The sequence below is a fragment of the Nerophis ophidion genome, linkage group LG22 (assembly GCF_033978795.1).
Source record: "Nerophis ophidion isolate RoL-2023_Sa linkage group LG22, RoL_Noph_v1.0, whole genome shotgun sequence".
Classification (NCBI taxonomy): Eukaryota; Metazoa; Chordata; class Actinopteri; order Syngnathiformes; family Syngnathidae; genus Nerophis; species Nerophis ophidion.
Window position 1 is genome coordinate 10,375,756 of NC_084632.1, and position 15,453 is coordinate 10,391,208.

General features: G+C 38.9%; 1 protein-coding gene and 1 long non-coding RNA gene across 5 annotated transcripts in view; one reads left to right on the forward strand and one right to left on the reverse strand.

Moving 5' to 3' along the window:
* Positions 1–15,453, reverse strand: part of kifap3a (kinesin-associated protein 3a) — a 47,109-nt gene that overhangs the window by 19,933 nt on the left and 11,723 nt on the right. For all 4 annotated transcript variants that reach the window (XM_061883244.1, XM_061883243.1, XM_061883242.1 and 1 more), the window contains exons 3-11: positions 9,967–10,112; positions 9,789–9,847; positions 6,773–6,914; positions 5,172–5,271; positions 4,179–4,305; positions 3,948–4,044; positions 3,459–3,637; positions 2,326–2,488; positions 1,991–2,091 (exon numbers count right to left, since the gene is read on the reverse strand). In XM_061883244.1, the coding sequence (XP_061739228.1) occupies positions 1,991–2,091; positions 2,326–2,488; positions 3,459–3,637; positions 3,948–4,044; positions 4,179–4,305; positions 5,172–5,271; positions 6,773–6,914; positions 9,789–9,847; positions 9,967–10,112 (1,114 nt within the window). The remainder of the gene's footprint in view (positions 1–1,990; positions 2,092–2,325; positions 2,489–3,458; positions 3,638–3,947; positions 4,045–4,178; positions 4,306–5,171; positions 5,272–6,772; positions 6,915–9,788; positions 9,848–9,966; positions 10,113–15,453) is intronic.
* Positions 12,956–14,610, forward strand: LOC133540554 (uncharacterized). The gene is made up of 2 exons (XR_009803657.1): positions 12,956–13,515; positions 14,345–14,610. It is a non-coding gene; the product is annotated as an uncharacterized LOC133540554 (long non-coding RNA).

Genomic DNA, 15,453 nt, shown 5'->3' on the forward strand with positions numbered 1-15,453 from the left:
GGTTGTGATATAAACAACTTTAACACTCTTACTAATATGTGCCACACTGTGAACCCACACCAAACAAGAATGACAAACACATTTCGGAAGAACATCCGCCCTGTAACACAACAGAACAGAACAAATAGGGATGCATGGGATTCTGGGTATTTGTTCTGTTGTGTTTATGTTGTGTTACAGGGCGTATTTTCTCCCGAAATGTGTTTGTCATTCTTGTTTGGTGTGGTTTCACAGTGTGGCGCATATAAGTAAAAGTGTTAAAATTGTTAATATCACAACCCTCAGTGTAACCTGTATGGCTGTTGAGCAAGTATGCCTTTGCAGTCACTTACGTGCGTTGTCAGAGGCCGCATACTACATGTGACCGGCCGGCACGTAAATAGCATGGTGTATAAGCGGGCGCGACAACAAGTTTTAGAGGATATTAAAGGCATCGCCATCACGACACGCCCTCAATATTGTTGTCCGGGAGAATATAGGAGAATGTTAACCCCAGGAGGGAAATCTCTGGGAGAGGCACTGAAATCCGGAAAAATCGGGGGGGGAGGGAGATTAAAGAGCCACATGCGGCTCCGGAGCTGCGGGTTGCCGACCCCTGCTCTATGGGAGCATGACTTTAACCAATGTTTAAGGAACCCTTTAAATGTCAGGTAGGTCCCACAGCTTCTTATGTGCTCTTTACTCATTTAGGGCAAATTGGCTTACTTCACTAATTAAAAAAAAAAATACTAAATATTGGTACGATGAGGTGGCGACTTGTCCAGGGTGTACACCGCCTTCCGCCCGATAGTAGCTGAGATAGGCGCCAGCGCCCCCCGTGACCCCAAAAGGGAATAAGCGGTAGAAAACGGACGGAAGGTATATATTAATGTATTATACCTGCTGATGCAGGCGAGCTACTTTTCAATTGACCGAGTTGAAGGAATCTACCTCATTCAAATATATAATTTATATTTAATTATTTATGAAAGAGATGTTTTTGTTAACACATTAAAGGTGTTTAATGATAACACAAGCATGTTAACCCGTATAGATTTTTTTCTGTTTCATGAAGACAAGAATATAAGTTGGTGTATTACCCGATTCTGATGACTTGCATTGTTTGGAATCAGACAGCGGTGCTGATAACGTCCACATTTTCGAATGGAGGAGAAAAAAGTCCTCCTCTCTGTCCAATGCCACATGAAAGTGGTTAGTTTTTGGCGTCTTATTTGTCCAGCTTCCATACTCGTTTTTATACATTTTGCAAGAAATACAGTGACGGCCAACTCCGTAGCTTGCTAACTTGTGCACGCTAGCTTTCTGAGACTCTTATTTTGTTTGCACAGGCAGGATGAGGCAGGGATTTTATTGTGAAGACAGCAACTGTGCAGTCTGTCTTGAGGGTTTTGACAGCAGGTACGGCGTGAGAGTGTTGAAATAAAAAGTGTTTCTCGCCTTCCTCTTGGTCATGTTTTCTTAATAATGATCACCCTATTGTGTGAATGTGAGTGTGAATGTTGTCTGTCTATCTGTGTTGGCCCTGCGATGAAGTGGCGACTTGTCCAGGGTGTACCCCGCCTTCCGCCCGACTGTAGCTGAGATAGGCGCCAGCGCCCCCCACAACCCCAAAAGGGAATAAGCGGTAGAAAATGGATGGATGGATGATCTGGCAGCAGCCAGCGTCATCTCAGAAGCCGTGCCGTGAATGTCAATCAAGTGACGAAAGTGACGTCGTAGTAAAGATTGATGATCACAAATTTTTAGGTTTATTTTTTTAATGCTTGGTTTGCGATCGACTGACACACCCTCCACGATCGACCGGTAGCTCGCGATTGACGTAATGGGCATCCCTGTGCTGATGTAATCCTGTTGTTAGAAAAAAAAAAAAAAAAAAAAGGCTGATACCTAATACCATAATGCCAAATATCGACGCCAATAATCAGCCCAGCTTGGTTGCCTGTCTACATGTGGTGGTGGTGGTGGTGGTGTATATTTAGTCAGGTCCTACCTGTGGAATGCAGTCTGTGGTGGCAAACATGGACTTGAACCTGTCCTCCATGCTGATGTGATACAGAATGCACATGCTGAGTTGTCTCTGGCCCTCGTCAGCTGGAACAAACAACAGACCCAAGCCCGCTTTATTAAGTTGAAATGACGACATGGAAAATATTACCTGCCACTTTATAAAAGTGTTTACACTTAATGTAAATTTGATTATGAACGGTTTGATACCTCATTACAGATTTACCCAAAAGATGAACGATGTATTGTATGTACATAACTCGATAGTGATTATCTGATTGAGCCTCAACACGATCACAAGGGAGTTTTTGGACATATTACCGAGCAGTGAAGAGAGTTTGGCAATCAGACCAGCTTGGACCATCTGGTTGCGTAGAGTAGTGTCAAAGGAAAGGTTGAGTAGAAGGCGTAATGTGGTGCTCAGGAGGTCCTCGTGCTCGCACGGAACAAGCTGGGACAGCTTCTCAACTGCAAACACTTCTGCCTGTGGACAACAGATGATCTTAGTCTCTGAATACACGTGTTTATTTTCAGAGAAATATAACTTGACACAAGCTGTAACTGCACGTCATCGTTTTGGTTTGGGGCATACTTCGCTCGGCCTTACTGAGACTGAAAACTAGAGACAAGTAATTGATGAATGAATACAATTCTCAAATAAAAAATAATTTATAAAAAATAAATAATTTGCAGCAAAGGGTTGTCAAATTTTTGGTTGAGAAGACTTATTTTCAGGTAAAATCACAGCATGATAACTTAAAAATAAAGACAAATTCAGATTGTTTTCTTCAGTTAAAAATAGAAAAAGAACACTGAAAATATAAAAATCATAACGTTTTTATAAAGGTTTTTTTTTTTATATTGCAGTTACTAGTATTCTATCTTCAGTTGTCATCTATACTTCCTGAATAAATGATGTGATCATGTTTATCATAATAGGTGGAATTGAGTCTGGAAAAATTTAAATTTTTTTGTGCTAATTTTTAATCTATCAGAGGATGGAATGAATAACAATATCACAATCAAATTACAGGATGATATTAATGTAATTTACCCATTTTCCTCAACTGATGTACGGACATCATGTGGTACATATGTAACATCATCTACAAAAAAAACTTGTGAATTTGGACTCATTTCATTGATCACAGTTAGAAAGGGATACACAAGGGTGCGGCATAGCTCGGTTGGTAGAGTGGCCGTGTCAGCAACTTGAGGGTTGCAGGTTCGATTCCCGCTTGTGCCATCCTAGTTACTGCCGTTGTGTCCTTGGGCAAGACACTTTACCCACCTGCTCCCAGTGCCACCCACACTGGTTTAAATGGAACTTAGATATTGGGTGTCACTTTGTAAAGCGCTTTGAGTCACTTGAGAAAAGCGCTATATAGATATAATTCACTTCACTTCACTTCACTTCACATGGATAATGTGTCCCCAGTCCTTTTATCGCTCACCATGTCGTTCTTGTTCTCCAAGAAGATGGAGAGTTTCTTGAGGAAGGAGACAACTACCAGCAGCAGCTCTTCATCCTTCCTGTCAAGAATCTTCACAAGCATCTGGACTATGTTTTTGTTCCTCATCTTCAGTTCAGTGTGGGTGTCTTCGGCCAGGTTCAACAGCAGACACAGAGAAACTGCACACAAAGGTGAAAATTAACCCAAACGTCTGGAAATTAGCATTAAATGTATATTAAAAAGGCAGGTTCAACACAATATAATGTATATAAAACTAACATACAGTAAGCTGGTTGCATTTGTGTGCACAATGTAAAAGAATGACTGCAGAATCAAGTCTTGTGTGATATAAACCCGGGTCACGATAAAGGTAGACAAAGCTATGAGATGACTTGTGGTCTCAATCTGTTAGCTGTCCATAACTGCAAGTCCGAAGTAACATTTCCTGCGTCTTGCATCATCATTATCAAACACTGAGATTCTTCCCACCTCTGAGAAGCTGCTCCTGTTTGGTCAAAAGGCTTTGATACTTCTTGAAACACTTTTCATGCTCCTTCTTCAGATTCTGGTTCTCGGATAACTCTTCATGTGAAAAGCAGTCAAGGCACACAATCGATCACATTACCAAAGATCCATCATTGCATGACAAAACTTATTAATTCTAGGCAACTTTATTTTTAGAGGATGTTTGTTCTGCACTGCATCTCTTTTGAAAAGGATATAGGCCTTCTTCTTCCTTTGCAGCTCTTCTTGCCACAGATCGTGTCTCTTCAGCTCATGTTCAATGATGTTCATACACAGGGCTCCGATCTTGAACTGTGTTACGAGTCCATGGAACTGGGAAAAACTAAAAGACAGAATTAGACTTCCATGAGTCAATAAGTCATTATGTAAGTTTTGTTTTGCTACAACGTTTAAGCAAATATATACCGTATTTTTCGGACTATAAGTCGCAGTTTTTTTTCAGTTTGGCCATGGGTGCGACTTATACTCAGGAGCAACTTGTGTGTGAAATTACTAACACATTACCGTAAAATATCAAATAATATTATTTAGCTCATTCAAGTAAGAGACTAGACGTATAAGATTTACTGGGATTTAGCAATTAGGAGTGACAGATTGTTTGGTAAACTTATAGCATGTTCTATATGTTATAGTTATTTGAATGACTCTTACCATAATATGTTACGTTAACATACCAGGCAGCTTCTCAGTTGGTTATTTAAGTGTCATATAACGTACACTTATTCAGCCTGTTGTTCACTATTTTTTATTTATTTTAAATTGCCTTTCAAATGTCTATTCTTGGTGTTGGGTTCTATTAAATAAATTTCCCCCAAAAATGCGACTTATACTCCAGTTCGACTTATACATGTTTTTTTCCTTCTTTATAATGCATTTTCGGCAGGTGCGACTTATACTCCAGAGCGACTTATACTCCGACGAATATGGTATACTTTATTTCCTTTTTCTATGGCGTCTGCATCTTTGACCATCACTTTGCCTGCTATTACTATGTAATGTTTTGGAGACTTTGATGCGTGTTTTTGGTTATATCTAATCAATTCAAGCTCTCCTCCAATGGGACAAAGTAGAGATCCTTACTTGTTGTTTATGCTTATAGCACAGGGGTGCGACCGGAGAAGCTATGTTTTTGGATTGATTGAGCAAAAATGTGTGCTTGTGAAGTTTGAACATGTTCCAAATAAATACCTGGAGAAGCAGAAGAAGATGCAGATGATGGTTGTTGCAAGGTCCACGCTCTGTTTCCAGTCTTCCCTCAGAACTCGAGCCAACGCTGATAGAGCCATCTCTATTAAACGATACATATTACAACAATTACAACCGATAACATTTAATCATTTAAAACAGATGCTTTTTCTGAAATACATTTCTCCATCAAATAATGCAAAATAGAAAAAAATACGACTGGCATACATAATATATCATTACAATTAGGTTTATAGACCATAAAAATACTATTTGAGTAATACAAACCTCAAAATAGGCAGGCTAAAAGTGAGTTCAATCTTTTAATATGAAAAATATCGTTTTTAATCACTGTACAAAAAAAGAGTTGAATGACCGAAAAACTCCAATTTGTAGAGACATATGATTAGTTAACAGTTAAACAATATGTTTTTAAAAATACAGCACTTGAACATAGGGATGGGTATTGAATCCGGTACATTTTTGGCACCCACTGAATCCCGTCGGTCCTATCAGATACGGATTCACGTAAAACCCAACGTTGCCATGTTACGATAACTGGGTTAGTTTAGTTTAGTCTTTATTTGAAGGGACAATGCACGAGAACATTAAGCTCAAAGACCGATATGTACCACATTATAGCTTAATAGCTAATTTCCATCTGCAATCCCGGGCTACCTAAATTAAAGGGATACAAAAATCATGCCCGGTTGCTTACTCAAATGCTCCAAGATAAATTGAGTAAGGCTACACTTTTCCAAAAATTTGCTCGCTTTGTGCCAATATCTATTTGCTTTGCTGTTGAGATGCTACTGATTAGGATTAGCGATTTTACATGGAGACTTCAACATCTCCAATTTGTTAATGAAAAGATGCACGTTACAGTGAAACAGTATTACGCAATAAGTACAATACTTACAGTATTAACACTTTTCAGGGCGCAACTAACTTACAAAATGCTAGAAATCAAAGACTGGACGGACGAACTAACACCATAAACTTGGACTTGAAACTATAAATGACACTTAGAAATGTTACAACAAAACAAGATATACAAAATTGATACAGCAGTTATAATCAGCTCATTTTATCATGTTAAAAATAAAAAATAAAAATTTTAACTAACATTTTAATTAACAATTATTAACACACAAAAGTACTGAAAAGTTGTACTGTTGATTACTGGTATCGATTCTAAGGTACCGGGAATTGTTACTGTATTGGCTGAAATGTGAACGGTTCCCATTCCTACTTTGACGTAATAAATCATGACTGCGAAGGTCCTGAGTTCAATCCCAGGCTGTGTGGGGTTTGTATGTTCTCCCCGTGACTGTGTGCGTTCCCTCCGGGTACTCCGGCTTACCCCCGCCTCTAAAGACATGCACCTGGGGATAGGTTGATTGGCAACACTAAATTGTGTGAATGTTGTTTTGTGTATTTGTGTTAGCTCTGCGATGAGGTGGCGACTTGTCCAATGTATACAACGCCTTCTGCCCTAATGCAGCCGAGATAGGCTCCAGGATCCCCGCGACCCCAAAAGGGACAAGCGATAGAAAAATGGATAGATGGACAGAGCAAATGAAAACATGCTTTTTCTGAAGTACCATTCTGTTTGAGTTCTTCTAAATTGTCGGGGTTGCGGGCCAGTTGAAAGATCAGCGTGGCTCCTCTGATTTTCTCCTGGATGTCCTCATACAGCAGCTCCAAATATTCATCGATGCTGTTGATGCTTGCCTCCTCGTTGAGCTGAAAACAAAGAAAAACTCTTAACTGTCCAAACAGGAGACCGCTTAGCAATCACTGCAGTGGGGAAAATAAGTGTTGGATTCCTGCTAACTTAGTAGGTAAACAGTACATTGTTTTGTTTTTATAATAGATGTATTTTAACAGAAATACGTAATGTAGTAAAATAACATTAAAGAAATATTATGATCAATTTGTATTTTATATTGAATACACAATTTGATTTAGTACTTGGGTGCGGAAAGTGTTATCAACCTTAGAGCTCACGTTTCTCGTACTTGTAGTTTGTTGTAATTGTTTGGAAAGGTTGCAAACATGCCAAGAGGGATTTTAGTGAGAGAAATAGCACAACACACCTCTATATATGACATTAGCGATGATGTTGTTGGATTCATATTCAACATTTTGTGTTTTTAGTTGATATTCTGTCTCCCGTAAAAATAAAGTTACTATAAAAATATATCATTTTGTTTTGGCCATGTTTTGACTGGCTTTTCCTCGCAGACATTAGTATGATAACACTTAACTAATTTTGGCAGGTGTTGTTTTTTTAGCAAATTTTGCAGCCGCTTGTGCACTTCAGAGCGATAACCTTGTATAGGCTGACCATATTCTGAAATCCCAAAAAGAGGACACGTATATGCACGCCAAGGCTTGGACTAGGTGAAAATTTGCCGATGATACTTGAACTTGCTTTATAAATAATATATTTATTTAAATAAATATTTTTTTCTCCTCTGTTGACAGCAGGGATTTTCAAAATGGGCTCCCAGGGACCCCATCAAGTCATAAAAATGGGGTCCCACAGTAAATTTTTGGGGTTCCACTTTTTTGTAAGCGTTTTGAAAACAAATGATACAGGTATGCATTGTCCTGTTATATCTTACATTCTCTATTGCATTTTGGAAAAAGGTTGTCATAAGCGTTACTTAATTTATTAAAAGAAATAATTAAAAAAAGAAGACAAACTTGTATGCATATTTAAATGTATTCAGTTATAAACATTCATTCACTTTCTTCTTTCCTTCATGGATCTAAACTTTACCACTGCTGGTTGTTTTTTCTAGTTGTAGGTGTATTTATTTTAGTGTAAAAAGTGTTTTGCTTCGGTCATTAAATGAAGATAATGGTGTGCCAGGGCATACATACATTTTATATTTAATGCTTAAATCTCTGGAGTACACATCAACTTCCGATGTATTCCTCATTTCAAAATGTTTTCGTTTTTTTTTTATGTTGTTTTTTTGTTTTCTGCCTTTTTTGTCAAACAAAACTGTTTTCTTTATGGCAAACACACAAAATATGTAAAATCTTCCACCAAAATTATTTTTCAAAGTGGAATATTTGATGTGACGTAATCGGGGTTTATGTGGGGAGGGGGTGAAGCGTCCCGAAAGAGTTAGTGCTGCAAGGGCTTCTGGGTATTTGTTCTTCTGTTTTTATTTTGTGTTACGGTGTGCACTAACCCCTCTGCTACACGGTGGAAGAGGGGTTAGTGCGTCTGCCTCACAATACGAAGTTCCTGCAGTCCTGGGTTCAAATCCAGGCTCGGGATCTTTCTGTGTGGAGTTTGCATGTTCTCCCCGTGAATGCGTGGGTTCCCTCCGGGTACTCCGGCTTCAATCCCACTTCCAAAGACATGCACCTAGGGATAGGTTGATTGGCAACACTAAATTGGCCCTAGTGTTTGAATGTGAGTGTGAATGTTGTCTGTCTATCTGTGTTAGCCCTGCGATGAGGTGGCGACTTGTCCAGGGTGTACCCCGCCTTCCGCCCGATTGTAGCTGAGATAGGCGCCAGCGCCCCCCGCGACCCCAAAAGGGAATAAGCGGTAGAGATGGATGGATGGATGGATGGATGGTGCGGATGTTCTCCCGAAATGTGTTTGTCATTCTTGTTTGGTGTGGGTTCACAGCGTGGCGCATATTTGTAACAGTGTTAAAGTTGTTTAAACGGCCACCCTCAGTGTGACCTGTATAGCTGTTGACAAAGTATGCCTTGATTATCAATCAATCCACTATTTCGCTCTCTCTGTCTCTGCCCCTCCCTCACAATTCTGCTGCGTGCACACACCTTCACAGTTTGTTTTGTTTTTTAACCCCTTCTTAACCCTGTACGTACATTGAAAATACACGCAACCCTGACTCAAAACGCCGGACATTTGAGATATTTAACAAACCCCCCAGAAAAGAGGACGTATGGTCGGTCTAACCTTGTACTTGACACATGCTAACTGCTAGCATGCTAACATTTATTTGCTAGCTTGCTAACAGTGTGTTGTTGTTTTTTTAGTTAATTTTGTAGGTGTACACTTCAGAATCATATGACTTGATCATCAATGCATGCTAACTGTTTAAGTGTTAACATTTACTTGCTATGTTGCTATCATTAGCAACTTAGGGCCTTTTTTTAGCTAATTTTGTAGGTCTACAGCTCACAGTCATATAAGTTGGTCATCAACACATGCTAACTGTTAGTATGCTACATTGCTTTTTAAAAAATGTTTGCAGGTGTTCACCTCAAGGTGATATCTTTGTATTTAACACATGCTAATTGTTAACATGCTACATTGCTTTTTTTTTAAATATTTGCAGGTGTTTACCTCAAAGTGATATATTTGTATTTAACACATGCTAACTGTTAGCAAAAATAATGTTTGCTGGTTAGCTTTCTGAGCTAATTTTGCAAGTTTACATTTTAGAGTCATATAATTATTTCTGTTTTAAGTTCATCTGCATTTAAAATCAGGCTCTCCACGTATTTTTGACAGCATTTTAGTTCAGCTTCCACTTTTACACACAATTTCTCCACAAATTGTCATATCTAATTCTAATTATGTTTTTCTTTCTGTTTAAACAAACCTCCGCTAATCATTACCTCGACGCCTGCATAAGGTGCAAAATCTCTTGGGGAGATACGTTTTTTGTCTTGGTCATCTGTGGAAGACAAAAAAAAGGGAAAAATGGCCATCATTAAGGGGTTGGATGATTGTATCGCAGTTGTGTTTATTGTGAAAAGTTGGTAGTAGGATGGCAACAATTCATCTTTTTTTTACCATTTGTCTGTTTGCGGTTTTGGAGATAGAAGAGTAGTTGTTCAACTTCGTTGAGTTTAGAAGTGTGAATCAAATGACATTCTTCCACCACTTTCCGAGCCAACGATGACGTGTCCGTATTGGAGTTCAAGCTCTTCAGACGGATGCTGGGGAGTACGAAAAACTCATTAAACTCTTTGTACTTAATCAGTGCTTTCAAATCAAAGATTTTACCCAGGGTTGCACCAATAGACCACACTTTAAACTTACTGTATTTAACTAGTGCATTCAAAATAAAATAAATATGACAATGTTTTACTTCAGGTTTACAGCTTTCGAAGCACAAACATGCTCACATGTACATGTGTGCTTAGCCCACTGCATTGCGATTGTTCCTCTACAGTTACATTTGAGTGCATGTGTGTGTGTGTGAGTTGGGGAATTGGGCTGATAATCAACACACTGTCTGTGTTGACCCTGTGAGGAAGTGGTGACTTGTCCAGGGTGTAACCTGCCTTCAGCCCATGTGCAGCTGGGATAAATATTGATGGTAAAGATTTCTTTTTCTGTGAAGAAATGTTTCGAATTAAGTTCATGAATCCAGATGGATCTCTATTACAATCCCCAAAGAGGGCACTTTATGTTGATGATTACTTCTATGTGTAGAAATCTTTACCCCTTCAAAATAAAAGTTTTGTAAACATCCGTCACCTTTTTTCAAACGTTATCTCCTCTGAGCTCGTTTGTCGTTTCGGCTTCAAACTCGCACAGGAGAGAGTTTGAACCCTTCTGATTAAAAGTTATTGAAAGAGTTTTGATTACTGCTCCGGTTTTGATTTCAAGCGCCTTCAAAGAACCCCTGGGCAAAGTTTCCTAAAAGATGTCATTTTTGCCTATTTGAGCTGTAATTTGACCCCCTTCAAATGCTTCAAAGTGCAAGTTAAAGCTCTACTATGCAAAACGAAAGTCATTTATCAACAACATCCAGAAACGCCAATCTGTAATTTGACCCCCTTAACATGCTTCAATACGCACCAAATTTTACACACACATCAGGACTGGCTAAAATATCCATCTAATAAAAAATCAGACCCCAAAAATCAAAATTGCGCTCTAACGCCCCCTAAGAAAAAACCCAGACGAAACTGTTTGTAACTTCTGTACGGAATGTTGTAGAGACATGAAACAAAGACTTTTATGTAGGTCTGACTTAGACCAGGGCTTGGCAGCGACCAAAGGCGGACCCGACCAACGCTGCTTGCAGCTTTAATTTATAATGGAATCACTTATTTATTTTTCAACAAGTTTTTAGTTAATTTTATATATTTTTTCCAAATAGTTGTAGAAAGACCACTACAAATGAGCAATATTTTGCACTGTTATACAATTTAATAAATCAGAAACTGCTGACATAGTGCTGTATTTTACTTCTTTATCTCTTTTTTTTCCAACCAAAAATGCTGTGCTCTGATGAGGGGATACTTGAATTAAAAAAATGTTCACAGGAGGTACATCACTGAAAAAAGGTTGAGAACCACTGCATTAGGAGACGATAAAATGTATCGTAAGAAGTAGTGATGGGTCCGGCAACACCGATGCATCGGCGCATGCGTCGAGCTCATAGAGCAAAAGAGAAGTTAAGTCCCTACCTTTAGTCAAAAGTGATTTATGACCCCCCATAAAACAATGATTTATGACCCTCAAGGTCAAAGGTTAATGATTTATGAGGGGTCAAGTTCAAAGGTTAATGATTTATGAGGGGTCAAGGTTAAAGGTCAAAGTCAAAGGTCAAAGTCAAAGGTCAGGTTCAAATGTCAGGTTCAAATGTCAAGGTCAAGTGGGTGTGGCTTACCCGGAAGAGGGTGGAGTTAAGACCTGCGGTGGGAGTGGTTAAACCAGGAAGAGGGTGGAGTTTTAAACAGAAAGAGGGTGGAGTTAAGACCTGCGGTGGGAGTGGTTAAACCAGGAAGAGGGTGGAGTTTTAAACAGAAAGAGGGCAGAGTTAAGACCTGCGGTGGGAGTGGTTAAACCAGGAAGAGGGTGGAGGAAAGAAGAGACGGAAGCCCTTTCTCGATATTTTCATCGTTATCTACCGTGGATTGGGAAGTTTTTGGTGGACACGCACACACACGCACACACACGCACACACACACACACACACACACACACACACACACACACACACACACACACACATTCGTACGCACTGTTATTACCATGTTATTAGACATTGTCTTAGTCATTATTTGGAGCTTTATACGTTAGCGTAAAGACTTTGTTCGATTCGGTCATGATTAGTGAAACGCCTGTTTCGATTGATAAAAATAATAAAACTTACATTGACGCTCCGCAAAAAAGTCGAGTGTTTCTAAATCGTATTCAGATGCCGCCGACCGAGTCTTTGCGTGAGAAATGGGATTTGGAAGGGTTAGGGATGGAGGGATCTTTTGGATTTGTATTCAGATACGAAATGGGTGATATCTGCTTATTTCAGCTAAAAGAAAGAAGAGACGGAAGCCCTTTCTCGATATTTTCATCGTTATCTACCGTGGATTGGGAAGTTTTTGGTGGACACGCACACACGCACACACACGCACACACACACACACTTCACACACACACACACACACACACACACACACACACACACACGCACGCACACACGCACACACACACACACACACACACACACACACACACACACACACACACACACACACACACACACACACACACACATTCGTACGCACTGAAACAACTTCCGTACCTCACGAAAACATATTTAAACAGATGGAAAAAACTATCGCAGAACACAGTGTCACGTAGCAACTGGTCTTTACGGTCGTTTGAATCAACAGGTCAGTTTGGGGGACAAAAGGAGGGTTCAGTTTTTACTGACTTCCCATCTGACAGTTTAAATGTTTATGACCGTTTGAATCAACAGGACACGCACGCACGCACACACGCACGCACGCACGCACACACACACACACACACATACACACACACACGCACACACACACACACACACACACACACACACACACCATTACCTCTGCTTTACCATGTTATTAGACATTGGTTTAACTCCATTTAAGCATTTAAACGTTAAAAGCATTGCACTTGTACGACGTTGTAATACTTTTTTTTTACCAGCCGATGACGACGAAGTGAAAGACGATGAACTTTGCTTAAACAGTCTTACAAAGTTGGAAGATGATTATCGAGGTGTGTTTAAACCTTCGAATTATTTAATATTGTGTGTATTCATTATTTTGTTTTATAGAGGATTTGCCGTAAGATCCTAACGCGATCGTTTTAACACAATCGCAGTCTGGTGAGTCAAATGATTCTCATTTTACAAGAAAAAAAACATGCGGTATACGATACATATATACATATATTTACTTACATCTCCGGCTCGCTGGTCTCCCTTAAAGCTGGCGGGTCCGTCAACGGCCGTTCCAGGCAGAGGAGAAGGCTTGATTGTGCCAAAGACTCCAGACATCGAATCCTTGCTCCGAGGGGAAATCATCGAAAACGACGGTGAATGTCCAACAGGCACCCGCTGTAAGTTTTTCTCGTTTTCTGTAAGCTTTTTTAAGATTCTCAGGAGCTTTAAAGAGCTCCTCTCATTCCAATGTCTTTCGCTCAAATGAATTTCGCGCCTAAGGGGAATGGGCGGGGACTGATTCCGGAGGTGGGCGGTTGTTTCCGCCAAGCAACCTTCTGGTTGAAATGGAGTGTGGATCAAGATGGATCCCTACTCTATATTCTTTTATTTAACCCAATGTTTTTTAAATACGTGTATAATGCTTTATATCCTATGTGTTGTGAATTCCATCCTACAATATCTTCCAAGGAACCCAAAGAAATGTTACCACACCTCCCGCTTTATTTATTCTATAGATTGCCTGAACTATTTCATAAACTAAATCTTGTCTTGTTTCTGATGCTATGTTTTTATGCTCATCAATGCACTGTTGGACTGCGAGCACACAACTACTTTCCTTGCTTTGTTTTCCTCTATCCAGTTAACTGCCATATAAATTGCTACCAATTCCCCCGTAAAAACAGATAGTTTATCACTGATTATTTTATTTAATACTATGTTTCCTTGTGGGATAACTGCTACAGCTCTTACCTTTATTTTTTTTTATATAGTTTTTGATGCATCCGTATATATCATATCTCAATCCATTTTTCTATCCGGTAACTATTTAAATTTCTATTCTTTAGTAATTGCATGTTTTCTTTTGGGTTATCAAACATCCACGGTGGTATTGCAGGCATTGGTACTGTAGGACTAACTTTAATATTGTCAATTTTAACTTTATTACATATGTCTCCTATAATCCACCCAAAACTATTCTTTTTTGTTTTCTCTTTTTCTTGGCAGATTGGTAACACTGGACAAGTCGGATATCCTTGCTTGGATCCTTTTAAAGTTGCCCGATAAACTGCTGAGAGTTGATCTCTCCTCTTGTCCAAAGGTTTTTCGTTCATTTTTACTTGTAATACTGGCACTAGGGTTGATGTAGTAGCTCCACAACATAACCTTAAAGCCTGTGACTGGATCCGGTCTATTTTCCCAAGTCATGTTTTTGAAGCAGATTGGTAAATAATGCATCCGTAATCAATAACAGATGGAATTAAAGTTATAAATATATACATGTATTGTTTTCAACGTTAACCTATCAGCCCCCCAATCATTACCCCTCAAAGACCTCATTATATTTAACACCTTTTTACTTTTTCCCCTATTTTTTTATTTTCCGGAAGGAACACTCCTGAAGGAATAAATAAAGTACTATCTAATCTAATCTAATCAAATCTATTTTGCTGATGTGGGTTGACTAGTTCATATTTTTATCAAACCATATTCCTAAATATTTAAATACTTGTACCTCTTCTATATTTTCACCTTAGAGTTTTTATTTGGAGCTTGTTTGGTACTTTTGTCTTTGTAAAATGTATGACTTTTGTCTTTCCAACAGAGAATCTTAAACCTCAAGCCGTTCCCCAGTCTTGAACATTATTTACCACTTTGTTAGTTTTTTGATTATTTCTTTTGACTCTAAATAATATACTAGTCTTTCATTAATCTTTTTTTTTTTCCATTACTTTTCCCCAAATTTATAATTTCCTGCCTCTTCCGGGTCTTACCCTGACTTGCATATTGGAATTGTTACCGCTAATTTTCCCCTCTGCCGGTCATTCTCCTTCTTCATATATCCTGTCATATCATTTCAAGACCACTTCTTTGACGATGCCACCTAAGTTTTTGATCATTTGATAACCCGCTAGGTCTTTCCCCGGTGACGTATTTTTAACCTTTTTCAAAATTCGAACCATTTCATTCAAAGAAAATGTCATATCCATAGTGTTGGTAAAGCTATTAACGTTGTCTTCCATCATTTCCCCAATATTTAAACTCATTGTTTTTTCTCTCTTTTGTTTTTCCACATTTCTCAAATTATCATTACCGTGCACTTTAACAAATGTTTT